At 56.8% G+C, this 19,866-nt stretch overlaps 3 protein-coding genes across 3 annotated transcripts; all 3 read right to left on the reverse strand.

Moving 5' to 3' along the window:
* Positions 1 to 2,985: 2,985 nt before the first annotated feature.
* On the reverse strand, positions 2,986 to 5,223 carry MCRIP1 (MAPK regulated corepressor interacting protein 1). The gene is made up of 5 exons (XM_066980139.1): positions 5,113 to 5,223; positions 4,974 to 5,020; positions 4,777 to 4,895; positions 4,599 to 4,697; positions 2,986 to 4,476 (listed from the first exon to the last, which is right to left on the reverse strand). Exons 2-5 carry the CDS (start codon positions 4,979 to 4,981, stop codon positions 4,412 to 4,414), a joined length of 291 nt encoding a protein of 96 aa, XP_066836240.1. The 5' UTR covers positions 4,982 to 5,020; positions 5,113 to 5,223; the 3' UTR covers positions 2,986 to 4,411.
* A 459-nt stretch (positions 5,224 to 5,682) lies between these two features.
* Positions 5,683 to 7,988, reverse strand: PPP1R27 (protein phosphatase 1 regulatory subunit 27). Its single transcript, XM_048050359.2, has 3 exons — positions 7,366 to 7,988; positions 6,101 to 6,251; positions 5,683 to 5,958 (listed from the first exon to the last, which is right to left on the reverse strand). Exons 1-3 carry the CDS (start codon positions 7,550 to 7,552, stop codon positions 5,835 to 5,837), a joined length of 462 nt encoding a protein of 153 aa, XP_047906316.1. The 5' UTR covers positions 7,553 to 7,988; the 3' UTR covers positions 5,683 to 5,834.
* A 2,199-nt stretch (positions 7,989 to 10,187) lies between these two features.
* P4HB (prolyl 4-hydroxylase subunit beta) lies at positions 10,188 to 19,304 on the reverse strand. Its single transcript, XM_066980028.1, has 11 exons — positions 19,072 to 19,304; positions 18,717 to 18,923; positions 17,759 to 17,892; positions 17,405 to 17,542; positions 14,602 to 14,706; positions 14,195 to 14,320; positions 13,598 to 13,798; positions 12,840 to 12,960; positions 12,438 to 12,619; positions 11,901 to 11,987; positions 10,188 to 11,246 (listed from the first exon to the last, which is right to left on the reverse strand). The coding sequence occupies exons 1-11, from the start codon at positions 19,244 to 19,246 to the stop codon at positions 11,163 to 11,165; spliced, it is 1,560 nt and encodes a 519-aa protein (XP_066836129.1). The 5' UTR covers positions 19,247 to 19,304; the 3' UTR covers positions 10,188 to 11,162.
* Between the last annotated feature and the right edge of the window lie 562 nt (positions 19,305 to 19,866).

The raw sequence follows: 19,866 nt of genomic DNA on the forward strand, positions 1-19,866 counted from the left end.
GGGCTCAGTGCCTGTTGCTCCAGCATTGCCATGGCAACACCCCACTGTCCCCCCCGCCATCCCCTCGTGGCACTGCGATGCCCCGATGGGGCCAGGCTGACCCCGCGGCGCTGGGAACTCAGGGACCCCGGCACCCCCCCACCAGCAGGATTCTGCTGGCACCCTGAGGTGGCTGCACCGTGGCCGCAGCACACACACACCCCCCCACCCCGCGCCCCAAGCCAAGCCCAGCCCATGGGGGTGCCCTGCGGCAACGTGGGCACCCAGCAGCACCCGCTGTCCCCAGAGCCGGGTGGCCAGCAGTGTGCCTGTGTGCACAGGGTGGTTACACTCACACCCCACACACGCACACCCCCCCCCAATCCCCCCCCCCCAGCACTCACACACAGAGACACACACAGAGACACACACACACACACACACCCCCACACACCCCCGAACACATCCACGCTGCACACGCAGGCTCACACCCACTCGCACTCACAGCCACGCTCACCCACACGCTCTCGCACCCACTCGCCCTGCGCACACCGCCGGGTCCCGTACCCGCAGCCCCCGCCCCGCACGCTCCCAGCCCGACGGGGCTGACGTTCTGACATTTGCGGGCAGAGCAGCGCGGCGATGCGGCCGCTGGCGCCCGCGGGTTCCCATGGCAGCGCTGGACGGGGACGTTCCGTGCCGGCCGCCGGCCCCGCGCTGCTCGCCCACCCACGGGCGCCCCGGCAGCCGCCACCGCGGCACCAGCGGGGCGATCCCCGAGACACGGCCCCAGCGCCCCGGGGAGTGCCGGCTGTCTGACCGGGGCTGAGCGCCGCCGCTACGAAGAGGAACGAGCAGCAGAGACAGAAGACGGGGGAGAAACGGCAAACCGGGAGCGGTACCTGCGAGGCGCCCTCCTCCCCGGGTCACGGCGGGCATCCCCCCGGTGCCCCGCGAGGCCGTGGCGCTTGGCCGCCGCCCGCCCGCAGCAATACGCCTGCTTCATCAAGGTAATTGGAGACCACAAATTGGTCTTCTAAGTAGATTCTGCCCGTTACCATTCTCTCTTCCCACTACTTAATTCAATGATACAACACATACCTCTCCTCCTCCCACAATTTAATCTAATGATAAAAACCGCATCCAAGTCACGGCGAAAATAAACCATGGCCGGGTCCGGTTTTTATAGGTAAACAGCCTGGTCTCACTGGCCTCCGGCCTCACCCCTTCGCAGGGGCTCCCCCCGCCGCCTGAACTTCACACTTCCTGTCTGCTGTTTCACCGCGGTCACCCCTGTGGTTTGTTATTAGTCTTTATAAAAATCGTCTGTTTATAAAATCATTTTTGTATGACATTTCATTAGAGCCTGCCTCAGTGACCGCTTCGCCTCCAGCTTCACAGCGCCCGAGCCAAGAGAAAAACAAGGCAGAGGCCGCTGGGCTGGGCTGCCGCAGCCCCGCAGGGCAGCGGGCAGCAGCTCCCCGTGGCCGTGGGGACGATGGCAGCACGCCGCTGCCCGGGGTCTCCGCACGCCGCTGCCCGGGGTCTCCGCAGGCCGCTGGCAGCGAGGGCCCACGTGCAGGCATGGGGCAGACCCACCCGCCGGCTGCCGGCACACACGCTCCCCGCAGATCCCCGCGCCTTCCCTCGGGCTCTCTCAGCTCCATGACGGTGGAACAGGGGGCGCAGCCACAGCCCAGCCTCGTGCTGCAGGCAAGGGTCAGCCGAGCAGCGAAGCCCGGAGCCAGCGCGGGCGCTCCCTCCCTCTGTCCGCCCAGCGCGCGCCGGCCAGCCTGCAGCACCCAGCAGACCGCCGGCGGAGCCCCTCGCCTCCCCTGCAGGCACCGAGGCAGGACAATGCAGGACAACGCGCACAGTGCGGGACAAGGCAGCTCCGTGCACGTTTGGGGCCCCCAGAGCCAGGGCAACCCCGCTCGGCTGCCGCGCTCCTGGGACATGGGGATGCAGCCTCAGGCACATCGCACAAGCCCCTGAGGAATGCTGGAAGCGCTGCTGCTCGCGAGCAGCCCTGAGAAGCTTGTGGAAAAGGCCCGCCCGGCAGGAAAAGTCAAAGGAGATGGGCCGTGGCGGTAGTGACCCCAAATCTTTTGCTGCCGCTCCCGGCAGAGGGCACCTCCTGCAGCGCCTGGGGTGGAGCAGGGCCCGGGCACCATGCGGCCAACACAGCCGGCACGCGCCCTCCTCGGCGATGTTTTGGAGATGGGAGGTAAACAGGGTCACTACGCAGCACAGAGGTGCACTTGAGGAGAAATTCTAGCAATGCTAAGTATAGTTTAAATGCCATTAAAGCAGGGGAGGGAAAAGGATACGAGTGTATTAATAGTCTCAACATTTAAATCTTTGGTCTAGCAACAGCTCCTAGGATGCTGGCTCGCAGGAGGGCTGCCAGAGCCCAAGGGCATTGTGCTACCAGCTCGCAGCGCCAGGCTCTGCATGCTTGCAGTGAAATTAAGAGCCCCGAGCAAGTGCGGGAGCAAGACCCCTTCTGGAAAATAAATAAATAAAAGAGGTGGTTTCTGTTCTCTGCGTTACTTGTCCTCAGGACTTGGCCCAAAGGGGTACGGAAAACCCTGACGCTTATTGTCAGCACTCAAGTCTAAGACGGGAAGCACAGGGTTTGAGCGACAAAACAGGAAAAGTTCTGAACTCTAAAAAGGGGAAGAGCAAGGGCGCTACACCAGGCAGGCTGCAGGCACACGCGGGCAGAGCAGCGCGCACCTCGCGGGCACTGGCAGCCCAGGGAGGGCTCGGCCGGGCACAGCCCCGTGGGCCAGGTCCAGCGCCCACGGCAGCGACGCGGCCGAGAACCTCTCCCCAGCACCAGGCGCCGGCGCTGCCAGGTGCGGCCAGGTGGCGTGCTGGGTGCCGCTCCCCCGCCGACAGAAGCCCCCCGAGGACAGCAGGCAGCAGCGTGACGCGGCCCCGGAGCTGACGGATGCTGCGGCGTGCAACGAGAGGAGCAGGCAGAGCCACGCAGAGGCAGACTCAAAAGGACACAAGCTTTTATTTACAACACTCCTCAAGTGACAGACAACAGAAAAAAAAAAAAAGGAAAAAAAAAGGGAACAGTATAGCTCAATGACAACAAAGGAAAGTTAACAGCAATCACAACTCCCCTGCACCCTGCATCCGCCACGAAGCCCACTCGTGCTGGGCAGAGCCCCAGCAGCCCCCTCCCCACCAGCTCTCTGAGCTCAGGCAGGCAGCAGGCGGCTCCCACAGCTCCCCGCGTGTCCTAGGGACACCGAGCAGCCCCGCGGCCACGCAGCTCTCTGCCCGCATGGGTGTGAGGGTGCAGTCACTCTCCCTTGCGCAGAGGTGATTAGGCAGAAGGAACCTGAGCCTTGCCAGGGAAGCCAATCCCCGCAGCGAGTCAGACCTGCTCACCACAGCTGCCACACAGCAGCGCCTCTGCCAGCTGTGGAGGCCAGGTCTCTTCAAAGGGTGCATGTCTGGAAAGCCGTGTCAGTGCTAGAACAGCGAGGCATTGCTCAGGCAAGGATGGAAATAAGCTTCTTTCCGCAAAGGCAGCGCCAGCCCCCCCAGCCCCCTCCCGCCACCTTCTGCGTTGCTGCCAGTGCGCTGAGGCTGGGGGGAGCTGAGAGCAGCCCAGCGCTCCCCCTCCGAGCACCTCCAGGATGCTTGGGGCTGGGGCCAGTGCTGGTGCCCTCCTCTCCCTCCACCTGCAGGGAGAGAGGAGTAGCTTCATCGTCAGCACCGCAAGGACCTGGCCCACTCTAAGCACAAGGAAAATCCGGCATCGGATATGGACCCAAGAGCTTTGGCAGCACTGATGAGTCCCAGGCATCAGCAGCCCAGGTACAAATTAAGCCCTCCCACCGGGGAGCAAGGAACAGGCAAAGTGTGCCAAAGCAGCAGCAGCCAGCTGCCAGAAGGTGCTGAACTACCTGGTGTTGAACTGGGGCCGCCTGTCTGGAGGCACAAGGTCAGCACCAAGTCTCCTTCATTCTCCCCTTGGCCTGCTCCAGCAACTGTGAGCCTTTGGTACACAGAAGGGAGCAGAGAACTGGCGCTGCCGCTACTAACAACGCAGCTACTCGGCTCTGCCCTGCTGTACGCCAGACCCCAGCGAGCCTGAGTACGCAGCGCACCAGGGACAGAGATGGAAGGAGAATAAGTGACCTGTGAGCCCAGCACGAGGTGGAGGAGGACAGCTTGAGGCCAGAGAAAGCTGCAGGTTAGGGGCTGGAATCTTTTACAAGGGGCTCTGGATGCCTTCGGCGAGCCCCTAAGCATCTTGGAATTCAGGTAGCATCGAAGCCAGCCCCAAAGCCGACCGGCTCTCCACAGGCAGAGTACAGTAACCAGAGGAGGAAATCAACACAAAAATCTCAAATTAAATCTGCTTGAGGACCTCGGGAGACCGGCCAATCCGCGCGGAGGGCCCGCCTTAGGACTTCTTCGCATCCTGTGCGTTCCTCCTCTTCAGATCGCTCAGGTCGACGGGTTTGAACGCTGCCGGGGAGAGAGGGGAGGGAGACACTCGGGCGGCAGAGGCCGCCCCGCCGCCCCCCCGGCCCGGCCGGGCCCCGCCGCCGCCTCCGGCCGCAGCCGGCGGGGGGCGCCGCGGCGCTCACCTTTGAGGCTGGGGTTCGGCATCTTCTCCACGTACTCCTCGACCAGGCCGCGCTCGGCGCCCATCTGGCTGCGCAGGTCGCGCTCCACGCACTGCCAGGCTGCGGGGACACCGAGAGGGGCGGCTCGCGGCGGGCCCCGGCCGCCGGGGGGGCCCCGCGCCGCCGCCCCGCCGCTCACCCTCGTAGATGAAGCGCACGTTCTCCTCGTGGGCCGGCGTGAAGAGCTCGCCGCCGGCGCCGGGGGAGCGCGGCCCGCCGCTCCGCTTGCCGTTGTACACCACGCGGGACACGGGGGAGCTGGAAGCGAAGCGCGGGGCTCAGCCGGGCCGGGCCGGGCCGCGGCGGGGCCCGGGGCCGGCCCGGGGCGGAGCTCACCTGGCCATGGCGTCGTCCGTGCGGCGGCGCGGCTCGGCTCGGCGCGGCTGCGGGGAGAAAGGAGAGGGCGGCCAGGCCAGGCCGGGGCTAGGCCGCGGGCCGCCCGCCGCCCGTCGCCATGGCAACGCGCGCCCCTCACCTGGGCCCGGCTCCCGCCTCCGCTCGCCCTCGGGCCGCCACGGAAGCGCCGCAGCGCGCAGGCGCGGCCCCGCCCCCCGCCGGCCGGGCCCCGCCCACAACATCGCGTCGCCCCGCCCCGGCCCCGCCCCGACGCCAGCCCCACCCCCGGTCCGGGTCTGGCCCCGCCCTGGCGCCAGGCGCGCGCTCGGCTCGGCCCCGCCCCTGAACCGGCCCCACCCCTACCGTTAGCCCCGCCCCGTTCCAGCCCTTAGCCCCGCCCCTCCGTTGCAATCAACGCCGTCCCTACCCTTAGCCCCGCCCCCCCATTGCTCTTAGCCCCGTCCCTGGCCTTAGCCCCGCCCCTCCCCTGCCCTTAGCCCCGCCCCTGCCCTTAGCCCCGCCCTTCCCCTTAGCCCCGCCCCTGCCCTTAGTCCCGCCCCTGCCCTTAGCCCCGCCCCTGCCCTTAGCCCCGCCCCTGCCCTTAGCCCCGCCCCTTTCCTTAGCCCCACCCCTCCCCTTGGCCCCGCCCCTCCCCTTGGCCCCGCCCACCCCGGCCCTTGGCCCCGCCCCAGCCGTGCCGCACAGCGTTGGTGGCAGAGCGCTTTATTGGAACGGGGGGGGCCGAGCGGCGGCACCGAGCGCACCCCGGCCCCCGGCCCCCGGCCCCGGCCCGGTCCCAGCCCGGGCCCCGCCCCGGCCCCCGGCCGGCCGCAGCCCCGCTGCCCGGCCGTGCTCCCCGCCTCAGTCCATGGTGGCGGCCTGGAAGAGCTGCAGCAGCTCGCTGTACTCGGGGTCGATGAGGTCCGAGGGCTTCTCCCCGGCGTCCGTGGTGGCCTCGGGGCTGGCCCCCAGGGACATGAGGTACCTGCGGGGACAGCGTCAGCCACCGGCCGCGTCCTGCCCGCGGCCCCCGGCGCCTCCCGGGCCCGGTCGGTGCCCCGTCTGGCCCCGGGGCTCTGCGAGGCAGGGCCCCGGGGCAGCCCCGGCGCGGTGCTCTGGGCTCTCACCGGGCTATGTCAGCGTAGCCGTCGCTGCAGGCCATGTGCAGGGGCGTCCACCCGTTCTCGTCCTTCTGGTGGATGTCGGCGCCGTACTTAACCAGGAGCTTGACGCAGTCCAAGTTCCCGGTAAGCACAGCCTCGTGCAGGGCTGCCATGCCTGCAAGGAAGGGACGCGTTAGCCCCGCGCCGCGGAAGCGCTCCCCTGCTGCTGAGCACCAGTTGTCCGCAGCCCAGGAAAGAGGGGTGCCGGCGAACCTTTGCTATCAGGGGGATGAGTTTGGAAAGAAACAAACACTGAGGAAGCAAGAGGCGCTGCTGCAGGTTTCTGTTTCCCTTTTACAGCCTAAATGCTGTGTTTAAGGTGCAGCGCCTGGCCCCCCTGTTGGGTCAGGCAGGACAGATTAAGGGACTGAACCGCAGTGTCCGAGGCTCCTGAAGAGCCCCTCGCCAACAGCCCGACCTGAGACTCTTTCAGGACTCCCACGGGCATAGCAGGAGAGAGTCTCAAGGGTCTTGCTCTGCTTGTCTTTCAGAAGTCCCTTACAGAGCAAGTGATGAAGCAATCGGCGTACATGGGAGGAAGCCCGGGTCATTTGAGACCCTGCCTCCGTGGCCATGTGACAGCAGATGCTGAAGCCAAGTACGAGAAAGAGACAAATCTGGGCTCTGAACCAGCCTGTATGGTTCAAGGCATTCCATAAACAATTTTTAGTGAAGCTGGGTACAAACAGAACACAATGCCTTCTTCGTAAACAATTAATTCTGCAAGTCCACAGAACCACACGAGAGAGCGCGATGTTTGTGAGCAACGGACAGAGCCAGGAACAAGAAGCAGAACCTTGCTTCTCCCACTCTTTTTGCCAAATCAGCACAGAAGATACGAGTCCCACTGCCCAGTCCAGAGCTCTGCGTACTCCCCCGTGTTCTCTGTACCGTTACCTTTTTGCCTGCTCCTTTTCTACGGCACACCACACGAGGTAGGTATGTAGGAGCACTGTCGTGCCTTGAAGGGACCCTGACGGCAAATTCCCCCCTTTCCTGCAGTGTTAAGGGGGGGGGCGTTGGGGCAGTGAGGCAGGACTCTCTCGGCCCTGCTGGCAATGGTAGGGGGTAGTACTCCTCACTGGGGGGGAAACAACTTGATTTCAACCTGCCACCCCGCCCAGGGTGGCCCACGTCTGAGCTTTGTGCCCGCTGCTCTCGTCTCCCTTGCAGTCCACTGAGCCGTGCCACTGTGCAGATTCAGCTCTGCCAGCCCCAGCAGCACTCACCAGAAGGGTAGATGGTGTCCAGAGCGACCTTCCTGGCACGTATGAACCTGCCCACCTGCTCCAGGTCCCCCTGCCTGATGTGGTCCTGAAAGACGACGTCATTGGGGAAGCGCACGGTGCGCGATGCTCTCAGTCTCTGGGAATACCGACTGTACCGGGGCATTGAGACGGGGAAATAGTCCTTCATGCTGAGCGCAGCCTTAGGACGCTGCCGAGGAAGAAGGGGGCAGAGGCATGTGGGGAACAGCCAGGTTGGTCAGTGCTCAGCACTCGCCGGCCTCGAAGCACTGCTCTCTCCTCTTCTGCCTCTTGGTCCCGTTTCACCAGTGGAGGGTGGTGGGCGCTGAGCCGGGCACTGCCACCGGCCCTCCTGGAGCCTGTCCCCTGCTGGAGCCTGTCCCCTGCTGGAGCCCGTTCCCTCCTGGAGCCCGTTCCCTCCTGGAGCCCGTTCCCTGCTGGAGCCCGTTCCCTGCTGGAGCCCGTTCCCTCCTGGAGCCCGTTCCCTGCTGGAGCCCGTCGCGGGTGCGTGCCCCTCGCCGCAGGGCCCCTCGCAGCGTGCAGGGGCGGCGCTGGCCTCGTGCGGCTCCCTCAGGCTCTGGGCCCAGGACTGAGGGCTCTCCAGGCACACCGTGTTATATAGGCTCCTGCGGGCTATTTTGGGTTGGTGCAGCTCATGCTATTTGCCATGATACTTTGTAATTGAGCCGCCCAGGCCGGTAGCCTCCCACTTTTGGGCAGAGGATGATGGCTCATCTTACTGCCCACCTGTTGATGTGCCCATCCAAGGGGTCAAATCTGTTGCATGGCTAGCCTTCAGAGGAGCCCAGGGCCCCGAAAACAGAACCGCCCAGCAGCAAGTCCTCACAGCACCACGAGCACGCCAGGGAGAAGACACAAATACGCTCACCAGGCGAGGGGAGCTAGCCGCTCACGTACTGAGTAGCGAGCGTAACAGACATGTCAGCGCCCTGGTGCCAAATACATTCAGAGCTAAGTCACTTTCCTGTAGTTGCGTCAGCTGACTTGAAGGGAGCAGCATGAGCTGTGCTTCCCCGCACGACCGCAGGACGAGCGCAGCGAGGCACGGAGCACGCTGCAGCGCCGCGCTACCACCGGTGACCTCGGGAGGCCGGGGGTGCTGCTGGTGCTCCTGATGCAGACGCAGAACCAGAGTGCAGTGCCTGTCCTCGGTGCCCAACGCCGCAGTCCTGCTTCAAATTTTGTACTGGCTGCTGCATAAGGGTAGGCCTCTACGGGACAGTTTCAGGAGAACAGCACTGCCACCAGCTGCTGCTGTGGCCAAAGGCCTGAAACGGGCCATCCACTCAGAGGAATCTTTCAGATCCGCCAACAGCCAAGGGTTCAAGCAACAACTGCTCCTCCATCCTTTTTGCTGTCATAGTTTGGCCATGTCAGACACACGAGCACGTTGCGTTGTTTTGCACTGATGGGGCCTGCCCAGCAGCACGTCACAAGCGATCCCTGTCCCACGTTAAGGCACAGAGCGTTCATTGTGCGCTGCTGCAGCTTCGCCTTGTGCCAAGCTCCTGCCAGGTCAGCCTGTCTCACACCTGGGACCTGCCTGCTGCAGCTGTTCATCTTCTGGCAAACACACTGATCTTTTCGCTGTGTCTGCTCAGGCCTGCTTCAGGCACCGCACGACAGGAGGCTGAACGGGCTGCTGCGGAGACAGAACACTTCCAGCCTGCTGTCTCGCAACAGCGATGAGTTGTGTACACAAGATGACTCTCACAGAGCCCTGCTCGGCTGAGAGCAGCCGTGGTGCATGAGAAAAGCTCCCCTCCTCTGAGCAGGTCTCAGACTATAAACAAGAGAGAATCGCTGCACAGTTCAGCCTTGTTTACACTTATAGTCGCTCTACAAAATAGACCTTTTCGAGCTGATTTCTAGGCAGGAGTACTCCCATGGAAATTCTTACTCACTCCTCTTTCTCTCCTCCCTCAAAATGCAAAGCAGCTTTCCTACCCAAAGCCGCTGCTAACAGCCAGCCCTTAGAGGACAGAGAGTGCCTGCCCTCTTCAGGTGTCACAGCGTTTATCAGCAGCCCCAGTACCGCAGCTCTGAAGGTTGCTGCACACCAGGACAGGACCAAGAAGGGCCCTTACTCGCAGGTAACTACAGCAGGTCAGGGCCCAGTGCCGTGCCACACTTGTGTTCTACCATTTCAGTGCACCCACGTTAGGTGACTGGCACCAGTAACCTCCTGAGGTGCCCTCCAGATTCACTAGGCCCCCCATGTGACATTTATAGCATATTTCCTTACAAAAATATTTTCAGCATAAGTGACTGGTGTGGAAATAGCAGTGTGGCTCACTGGATCATGTGAGCCTGACTAGCAGCACTACAGGCAGTCCCAGGTTTCCCTGTAGGCAAATTCCTTGGTTAGCTGCTCAGGAGCAATGAGGTCCCACCACCCCAAGCCAGCTGGCAACCAGAGCAGCTTACACTCAGAGGCCCAGCCAATGCATGCTTACTGCTCACAGAGCTGTTAGTTTTGTACCTCCAACAGCTCATTTAATCTGAGCCTGATGTGGTTGATGTGGTCATCTTAACTTTTCATGTATAGATTAGTTAATAGAAACTGCTTCATGCTGCTTAAGGCATCAACAGCCACCTGCAGAACTGGATGTGTTCAGAAAGTAGTTTCTCTCAAAAAACACAGTATCTAGGAAGAACTCGAAAAGCTGATGGTCTTTTCTAACACCACTTTTCTAACATCACTTGAGAACCATCCTGGAACTCTGATCTTCTTCCAGCTCAAGGTCCAACTATTTATTCTGGGTCCCAACAGACAGAGAGAGTAGTATTAAAATCTCAACTTTATTTGGCCAACAAATGCAGTTCCAATGTTACTGTAGCGGAATGCTAAGAGCAAGCCTGACATTGATCAGGCCTTTGAGGCACTCCCTTGTTCAAGTTCCTCCCCCAAACCCAGTAATTTTAAGATCCATGTTTGTTTTGTGTTTGATGTATTTTTCAATCAGGCCCTCCCACCACCCACCTGCCTGGTCAACCCATTCAAAATAATGCATGTAAAGTGACTGCAAAATAGTCTTGCATTTGATCAAAAGGATGGCAACACAGCTAGGTCCCATCTAAGCTGGTAAGCCAGCAATCACCTCCACCCTCAGAGCCTGCCACAGCCAGTGCACAGAGTATTCCACCCTTCCAGGTGTTTCAAATAGTCATCTCCAAATGTCTTAAAGTACAGGGAAAAGCTGGCCTACATGAAGAGAAGCACCTTCATAACCGCCTTCCACCAGGACTGATGCAGTCAGCCTAATCCGTCTTCCCTTACAGATGCTGACTCCAGGGAAGAACAGCTGAGACCAATAAGGAACCTGCCAGGTGGTAAAAATCAGCTACAGGCTTTAGTTTTCAAAGATAAAAGGAAAAAGCTTTCTTGGAAGGTATTAGTGGCAAGGCTCCAAAATGTTGGGCTATTAAACTCATGCTACCACTTCACAACCTGCTTCTATCCAGAAGAACAGAATACTTGAAACAAAAAGCTGTGTACAAAAAAAGTACATCACAATAAAAAAAATGAACCCAGCTGGCAGGGCTGGCTACCTAGTGACAGATCCCTTTTCGAAAGTGAAAGAAAAAGATAGTCAAGTGTAAAGAGAAGTGAGGGTGAAGTGTTACTTTAAAAGCCAATCCCTGGATTTCCAGTCATTCACCTTCTGTTTTAAATCTTAATGGGTTTCTGACTCACTGGGCTGCGTAACAGCAGCCAATTTAGTGTCTGATTTTTGGGTGATGTAGATCAGTCTTCTTTACAACTCATCCTTTTGGATTTTCTGCTCATCATCACCTTCCTCAAGGTCTGTTTCTTCATCTGTCTCCAGATCCTCCAGATCCTGCGTAGTAGACAAAAATAACTACTTGTTTCTGGCATATTAGTCAGATCCAAAACCAAATAATGAACAGTTTCTCTAACATGTTTGCTGCTGCCATGTCAACAGGACATCCAGAGACTACCAGGAGTACTCAGTTTGGGAAGTAACAGATTAGAACCCTCTGAAAAGCAGTACCATAATCTGTAACACCCTCCGCCCAGGCAGGTGAGGAGCTTCCAACTAAATATACAGCATATGTGACATTCATCATAGCACTCAAGTTCAAAAGGCAGTGAGCAAGAGCTCTTAAAGAACAAGCCCTAAATACACCAGCAGTTTGCACAATGACCAAAGGCAGCCCCATTAAAGTTTAGAGGTTATTGTACCAATAGTTTCCATGCTCTTGTATTTTAGTCTCTCAAGAGAGATTTATTTCACACCCAACTCAAGTATTCTTAATAAAAGGAGTCCATTACAACAGGCCAGTGGCTAGCCAGGCTGCAAGTGAACTGAGAGGTCGCATTTTATGATGTAGACACTTTTGCTCACCAACAATACATACCCTTTCCTGCCACATAACCCAGGATCTTCAGGGTTTAGGATTTGATCACTCTACCCAAACGAATACTCTGCATTTTGCAGAGTTAGAGTACCGCATTAATTTATATTACTCACATCATCAGCTGCTGCCCCATCCTGTCCTCCACTCTCCAAGAATTTTTTGAATCCTTCTAGCGTCCTCTCTCCATTGTAGTCAATTACCTACACAGGAAAACACATCAAAATAACTGTTACAGGCACCTACAGAACCACGCCCCTGGAGAGGAGAATTCTCTTTCTGAGCAACAGTTAACATGCCAAGCAAAAGGGAATTTAAAAATTCACCTTCACCCATATGAGACGAAGGAAAACAGCTCAGCCACTAGACTTCAGAGATCACTGCGAGGAGAGAATAGCCTGCAGATGAGCACACTGTCTTCTGCTGTACTTCCTCTTTCCCCACTCCCACTCCCCCTCCCCGAACTGTTTCCTATAACCCAGTCCCCCCCCCAAAAGGGTCTCAGATGTCCTGTAGACCTGATGCATTCTATCCCTACAGAAGGGAAAGCCCTCCCACAAGCCTCTGTCCAAAAAGGAACTCAAGCAGACAACTTAAGCATATCTAGTGCTCCCTCATTATTTGATCTGTAGAAGTGTCAGCTGTCTTCTTACATTTCTGCCAGAGCCTGCAGGGAAGAACTTGAGTGTAGGAAAGCTATGGATTTTCACTGCTTCTACTTCGTTGGCTGTTGAATCCATCTTGGCAATGACAATGTTCTCATGGTCCCTGTAGGTCTCTCCCAGCTTGTCCCAGATAGGAGCCAGCTGCTTACAGTGACCACACCAGGGGGCATCTGTTAATTAACAAACATATTTAGCAACAACAGCCCAACAAGTTAACACCACACACCACCTAGACCCCACGCCAGACAAGAGTTCACATTTGTTTTCAACTGATGCACTCCCTTTGTGGCTTAGACTCTGTAAGATGCTTTCTCCCCAGTCCTGGTCATGGAGTATTTTGGCACTCCTTTTATACCAGTTACTTGGAATTCGTTGTTGAAAAACACTTACAGAACTCCACAAAAACGTTCTTATTCTCATCAAAAGCAACTTCTTCAAAATTCTTCCCAACTAGAACTTTGACAGGCTGTTTGTCCCAGTCTTCAGGAAGATCTTGGCTCATCAGATGGGGCTGGAATAGAAAGTGAAATTCAGACATGCGCAATCTGCTATACAGCTACTTGGAATGTCCATGAATCACATAGGCTGGAAAGCTTGAGTTAACCATATCCAAGTGCCCCCAGTCATAGACTACAAGCAAATCAGATCCATCAGTCACTTCCTCTTCTGCTAATATGAAGTCTACTCCCCACCCTGAAGTGGGAAAACAGGTGCTCTTTTGTGGGAAGAACTGCAGTTTTAGCTCTGGCAGCAATATCGTTTCCTCCCCACAATGTTATACTCTAAGGACAGAGCTTAGCTAAACAGCCACTACTGGAGTCCGATGCACGTAGCTACCTCCACCAAATTAGAGCCAAAAGCTCTTTTAACTGTGCCACGCAAGTTAGTACCTTCCACAGCTTATTAGCAGAAAGAACAGCACAGCTCCAAGAAGCAGGAAGAGCAGACCTCGACTGTAGTCAGGTACCAGCACCTAACTTGCTTTCCTACAGTCTTCATGCCCCAATGTTTTTACACTATTTTCAGCACAAAGGCTGCTAGATATCCTGTACATTAGTTGGGCGATTTGCACATTTCATACACCTCTTCACAGGGAGAATTTTTAGCACGTGCTCAGCCAGTAGGTTTAGCATTAGCAGCATTGTTACCTTGATCTTGCCCTCCAGGAATTTATTACAGAACTCTCTGATCTTGTCTGCTGTGAGGTCATCTGATTCAGGTTTGTATTTGGTCATTTCTTCCTCCAGGGTGATCAGACGTACAGCTGGACATTCTTCTTTCTTTAGGCCAAAGAACTCCAAAATCCTTTGATTGTCACTGTGGTCACTGTCTATGAAGATGAACAGGATCTTTGGAGGAAAGAGATAATATGATGAAGACAGGTATCTCTTGGCTAATGATACTTTACACAGACACCTGTAGAGCTAGACAGGAGCTAAACAGCCAAGCCTGTTAGGAGGGCACCCTGTCACAGCACACATGCTAAAGCTGCAGTGCTTTAAGCAGCACATGTGCAAACCTGGCATCAATGTTTAAGTCACATCCAGAAGAAGGAAAGTCACAAGTTAACTACTATTCCTTAATGGGTTATACAAGCCAGTGACTCAGACACCTATTACCAGGAGAGAGGCAGAGGAAGTGCTAGCTTCAACTCTTCCTCCACAGCTGTTAAGTGGGTACAGGCAGAGAGTGCTACAGTTCTGTAGGAGGTGGTCACATAATTCAGTCCCAGAAGTCCATCTTACCTTCCCTTTGAAGCTTCCAGCTGCGCTCTTGAAATTATCCAGTTTCCCTTGATAGTCAGACACGCTTTTTGGTAAGAAGAGCAGAATATGAGTCTTGATCTCTCCTCCAAAGATTTTAGGAGCAGTCTGAGGAGTAGAAAATAAAACCGAAAATAAAGCTTGGCTCTGCTATTCTCATTAGACCACAGAAGTCAGAATACTGCAGGATTGCTTTGAACAGCAAGCATATACCTCCTTTCTCTTGCATTCTTCCTTCACTTGATTAAGCTCTAGCATAAGCAATTTTTAGACCACTCCATAACATCAAACTAGTGCCAGCTCCAAGCTAAGAGCTGAATCTACGTTTTAAACTTTGTTGCATTCATACAGTAGCTATGGAAAAAGGCCTCAAATATCTGAACACCTACCTGTTCAGTGAACTCTATAACCAGAGGCAACTGATTAGACTTGATGAAGTTCAGTAGGTTATCTTTTGTGAGATCCCCTTCAAAGTTGTTACGGCCTTCATCAAACTGCAGAGAGAAACATGGTTACCACATTTTCACAAAGTGTGAATCTGTGAATCAAGGTTCTCTTCCTCCTGGCAAGCAGTCTTAAATCACCCCCTAACAGCCAGACAGACATCCAGCTTACATCGTAACACTGTTCTGCAGAAGCATGAAACCATTTGTGAAACAGGTCACCAAGAAGGACTTTTTGTAGCGGTCTTACAGCACTTGAAAAGGCACTAGGTAGACCAGCGAGGAGCTTCCAGAGCACAGACAGCTTCCTGCTTAGGAGTTCACAGCACCAGAGTAGATACACATACGTTAACTGGCCAGTGCTATGAAAGAAGTCCGACAGCAAAGCCCCACCGTGCTGTGAAAGTAAGTAGTAGCTTACTGAGCTCTACACAGTTGGTTCAGCCTCTATTGTTAGAGCAGACAGCACAAGTTCAACACATCGCACTATAGGTGCCAAATCCCTTTTTATATTAGACTAACACCTGCATCTGATCAGGATTCTCAGAACCCGCCGACAGCCTGGAAAGGGAAATAGCTTTAAGGGAACACCAAGGTTAAAGAGAGGATGTGCAGAACAACACAGCAGTCCCATGGCACAGCAACCCTCAAGTTACTGGCAGAAGCAAGACAGTGGACTCAGATAACCTTCTATTAGAGGAAGCAAAAAAGTCACAGCTGAAAAGCTGAGCAAAACACTAAACATTTTAAAGTAGCTATGAAGTTACTTTCCAGAGTATTGCTCATATCCTTAACACCTTCAAAGCAGTTGTTTGAGGGTCTTTGGAAGCATGGATAATGCACACAAAGAATAAGGCAAGAACGCTGAGCCACAAGGGCCAACAAACCCTCTTGATTTAAACTCAGCTAACCACAGGACTCTGAGCCAAAGTCCAAAATCAGAACTGCTGGTAAAATAAAAGGCAGGTCAGTTCTTATGCCATTATATTTGGCTACCACTGGTGCTCATTTTCACCTTGGTTTGGGGGAGACTGGACACATTTTAGAATTCTCATGGCACACCACAATGACTACCAGTGTTAGAAGATAGTACATCAGATCAAATCCACACAATTCCATTTTGCTGCTTAGCCACATAAGACTGTGCAACGCACTGCATAGAACTAAACATGTAAAAATGGGTAGCACAGGTAACAGATTAAACCCAGCGTGACCACCTGTTAGTGCTGGAAGTCCTAGCTGTGTCCTAGCCACTTAAGGCAACGTCCTCAGTTGCTCTGAACTCAGAGCCAGATGCTGCTACTCCCCACCAGAGAGGGTTTTAACAGAACATCTCTATCTGGACTTGAGTGTTTGCAAGGATTTTTCTTAACTTCCCATGTCCTTTGACAAGTAGCTATTTCAGCCTGGTATTACCCATGAATAGAGTATACACAGGAATTACATACCAAAAGCTGTACATGCAAGAACAGCGAGGTACAGGTAGTAATGCAGCCAAGAACCAAATACTGCTGTTCTCCCCCAGCCCCAGGTTTCCCAGTTGTGAGATTCTAACATCTCAAACTTGTCAGCCAGATAATAGCTGGATAGGGCTTTGAGCAACCTGGTCTAGGGGAAGGCGTCCCTGTCTGTGATAGGGAGGTTCAAATTAGATTATCTTTAAGGTCCTTTCCAACCCAAAGGATTGTGATCCTACAATAGGATACTTGCACCCTTGGCCATACTAATCGGAGGAACCCTCTGAGTTACTAACACCACAAAGCTAACTACAATTTCAGATGTGTAGTGAAATGAAACAAGCTATTTCAGCTGGAAGAATAATAAAGTAGGAATTCATTAAGTTCTTTAGCCTGTCTTAGGCCAGACTGACAACTGTGATTAGATTACGTGTATCCGTTGGAACCCAAAGCTGCAGTCTATCCTACCCTGCTGCACGCACCCATATGTGCAGTACAACCCAACCTAAGGAACCTCAAATTGTCTTAAACCTAAAATTTCAACCCCATGACTTGGCTTTTAATATGCAAGACGACATCAGTAAGTTTATTTCCAATTCTGCAGATGACCAATGTCCCTTCACACATAATCCAACAGCCCCAGCCTTGTCAGCTGAAGCTGCAAATCCTCTTAGGAACTTTGCTGTAATCACTATGCAGCAGAACCCACAGCAATGAGAGACAGAACTCCTGGAAGCAGACATCAACTGACTGCAAAGCTCAGTAATGGGTGCGTTTAAAGCAACTTCGTTAAGCCATGATCTAACAAAATATCATGGCAAGTCATCAAGAACCTGGCTATCGTTCTGTTTAAGGCCTTTAAATCTCAAAAAGGGACACAGAAGACCTTGGTTATAGCCAGAAGTATTTTAAAGATTGTGTTGACGGTCACTGTACTGCAGCCAGAAACTCGAGAAACAGGAAAGCGAAAGTGAAGAAACGTTCTGGATGCAAAGCTCAGCAGCCTCAAAGGCAACGCGCAGCCAGGAAACTGCCGAGGCCGCCCTCTGCTGTCCAAAGGCCACTCCCCTGCCTACTGCACCCTGCCAAGGGACTCCGGCTCCACTGCCCCCAAACAGGACCACAGGTTCGGCTTTTTCCCCCCTCCTCCAGGCCTGGAAATTAGACTGACAGCACAGAATCTTCTGCAGTTTCATCCAGGAGCACCCTCTTAAATCTAATTCTATTTAGAGAAGAGGGAAGACAAGGAAAAAGACTCAAGGTGTGGGGGTCATGTTTGCACCAACCCCTACCTTCTTGAAAAGGACCACTCCATCTTTGCTAAGCTGGTACTTGGAAAAGACGTCATCACTGGAGGAAATCCCGAAAGGAATGTCATCCACAGATTCTGCTGCCAACAAAAACTCCTTTGCAGCCTCCGATGTCAAATCCTGGAGAATAAAGGAAAGTATTTCACATGAGACACAAACCAAAGCATAAACATCCCAGGGCTTACCAGCCAGAGAACTTGAAGATCAAGTAAGACAGGACAGCAAGTGTTTCACAACTTACGAGGAGCCTTCCCCAGCTGTCAGATCCCCATGGGGCAGAAGCAGGAAAGGCGCTAACATATACAAGAGCCTCTCAAAGGGAAGCACCAACTCTACCTTAAAGAAGCCAATGACAGCCACTTCATTGGAGTCCACTAACGCCTCTGCTGCAGCAACGTCTGTCAGGGTGGTTGCAGCCGGGCCAGTGCGTTTCTTCAGCCAGCTGACAATGTCATCTGCTTCTCTGCCAGCTACACCAGAAAGAGAGAACACCAATTCACTTTTTATCCCCCAACTAAGAATACAAAAACCCTAAGTCTCCAGAGAGACTGCTAAGCAGCTGGCTGATAGCTTGGGAAGAACTGAGATACCGTTTACGCAACTCTTTCTTTCCCTTCCTAGCGTAATTAAGTGCATCCATAATTGTCAAGTCACTGTACGAGGGCTCTCAGGAATCCACTCGTCTCACAACTGGTCTAGCCCAAGCACGCTCATAAGCTTTGATCAGCAGCAGAGAACTGCTGAGACACTACTGCTGTTTCAAGGGAACGTGCCATGTTTTCCTTTCAAAATTCAGCGCTCCGCAGGTTATCCTCAGAGCCCTGAGCCACGGGGCTTAACACAGCTCATCTCTGCTGCACTTTAAGTCTTGGTCTCGATTATCCTTTTGCCTCAAGCTTTCTGTTCGGCCCTTTACCCAGCCACCCGAGCACTTTTTCAGTTCTTGGTGCCGCGTTGACTGAGCTGAGTCAAGCCGAGGCACAGTGCGGGCTTGGAACGCTCTGCTTCCTACAGCGGGACAGGGACAGCTCTGCCCTCCTTCGCCCACCGTGCGCCTGCCCCCAGGCTCGCTGCTCTGCTGGGGGCAGGCACGCCCCCCGCCACCCCGAGCCTCGCACCCGCTGCACGCGCGGCCCCGCTCACGTGCCCTGCCCGGGCACAGCGGGCTCCGCTCCCAGGAGCTCGCCGTGGACCTTGTCCGGCCCTGGCCCCGGCGGAGCGGCACCACGTGGGAGCGCGGGGCCGGTGCGGGCCCGGTGCCACGTCGCCGCCCTCTGCCCCCGGCGGCGCTCACCTGTGTACTCGCGGGGGGCCGCCCGGTCGCCGTTGCGGAAGAACTTGATGGTGGGGTACCCGCGCACGCCGAACTGCTGCGCCAGCTCCGACTCCTCGGTGGCGTCCACCTTGGCCAGGCGGATCTCCGAGCCCTCCGCGCGCAGCTTCGCCGCCGCCTTCGCGTACTCGGGGGCCAGCGCCTTGCAGTGCCCGCACCACGGCGCGTCTGCGGCGGGGCGGGGCCGTCAGCGGCTCGGCACGGGCCGGACCGGACGGCGCCGCGCCGCGCCCCCCTCCTGCGCCCCCCGAGCCCCCCTCCGGGCCCGGCCCGGCCCCGCACCCCCCGGTACCCCCCCCCCCCGCCCCGCGCTCACAGAACTCGACGAGCAGGTAGCGGTGCGCCGCCAGCGCCTGCTCGAAGGAGGCGGCGCGCAGCACCAGGACGCCGTCCTCCTCCTCCTCCTGCGCGGACGGCTCCGGCTCGGCGCGGGGCAGCGCGGGCGCGAGGCACAGCAGCAGCGCCACGATCGCGCGCAGCAGCGCGGCCATGGCGGGACGGGACGGGCCGGGACGGGACCGCCGCGGCGCCGCCTCCGCTTATAAACCCGCCTCCCCCCGCCGCCGCCGCGCCCCATTGGCCGCGACGCGCTGGCGCCGCCGCCGCCCGCCATTGGCTCGGGGCCGGCCGCGCGGCTCCCATTGGCCGGCGCGCCGGGCGCGCCCCCCGCCCGCCGCCGCGGGTTGGCCGCCGGGCCGGCCGCGCCGCCGCGGGCCGCCGTTGGTCCCTTTCCCCGCTGCGGCGGCTCCCATTGGTCGGCGCCGCCGTCTCGCGCGGCCGCCCGCGCCCAGTCGGCGGCCGCCCGCTCTCAGACGTGGCAGTGGGGCGGCCCCGGCGGGCGGCACTGCGCCTGCGCGCGGCCAGACGCGCGTGGTGGATTCTGACTGGGCCGCGGCCGCCGCCCTCTGACCCGGCCCGGAAGCGGAAGCGGCGCTGTCGCTGCGCGCCTCGCCGCCGCCGCAGGGTCCGCGGGCACGTGGCGCCAGGCCCCGGGCGGGCGGCAGGGCGGGACCCCCGGATCCGCTGCGGGGTTGTCCCGGCACCAGGGAGCCGCTGGGGCCCCACTGGCCGCCCGTCGAGGCGCAGAGGGGCCCCCGGCTGCCGCCGAGGC

Source organism: Anser cygnoides, chromosome 19 (assembly GCF_040182565.1).
Source record: "Anser cygnoides isolate HZ-2024a breed goose chromosome 19, Taihu_goose_T2T_genome, whole genome shotgun sequence".
Taxonomy (NCBI): Eukaryota; Metazoa; Chordata; class Aves; order Anseriformes; family Anatidae; genus Anser; species Anser cygnoides.

Excerpts from the sequence above, each read along its gene's own strand:
- P4HB (XM_066980028.1), bottom strand. The coding sequence starts at position 19,246 with ATGGCCGCGCTGCTGCGCGCGATCGTGGCGCTGCTGCTGTGCCTCGCG. Across the intron at positions 13,799-14,194 it reads CTGGAAGCTTCAAAGGGAAG|ATCCTGTTCATCTTCATAGA; the intron begins GTAAGATGGACT and ends TTTCCTCCAAAG. Across the intron at positions 11,988-12,437 it reads CTGCAGGCTCTGGCAGAAAT|GTAATTGACTACAATGGAGA; the intron begins GTAAGAAGACAG and ends TTTCCTGTGTAG.
- PPP1R27 (XM_048050359.2), bottom strand. The coding sequence starts at position 7,552 with ATGAAGGACTATTTCCCCGTCTCAATGCCCCGGTACAGTCGGTATTCC. Across the intron at positions 6,252-7,365 it reads GGACACCATCTACCCTTCTG|GCATGGCAGCCCTGCACGAG; the intron begins GTGAGTGCTGCT and ends CCTTCCTTGCAG. Across the intron at positions 5,959-6,100 it reads GGCTACGCTGACATAGCCCG|GTACCTCATGTCCCTGGGGG; the intron begins GTGAGAGCCCAG and ends CTGTCCCCGCAG.
- MCRIP1 (XM_066980139.1), bottom strand. Across the intron at positions 4,698-4,776 it reads CGTGCGCTTCATCTACGAGG|CCTGGCAGTGCGTGGAGCGC; the intron begins GTGAGCGGCGGG and ends GTGTCCCCGCAG. Across the intron at positions 4,477-4,598 it reads GCCGAACCCCAGCCTCAAAG|CGTTCAAACCCGTCGACCTG; the intron begins GTGAGCGCCGCG and ends TCTCCCCGGCAG.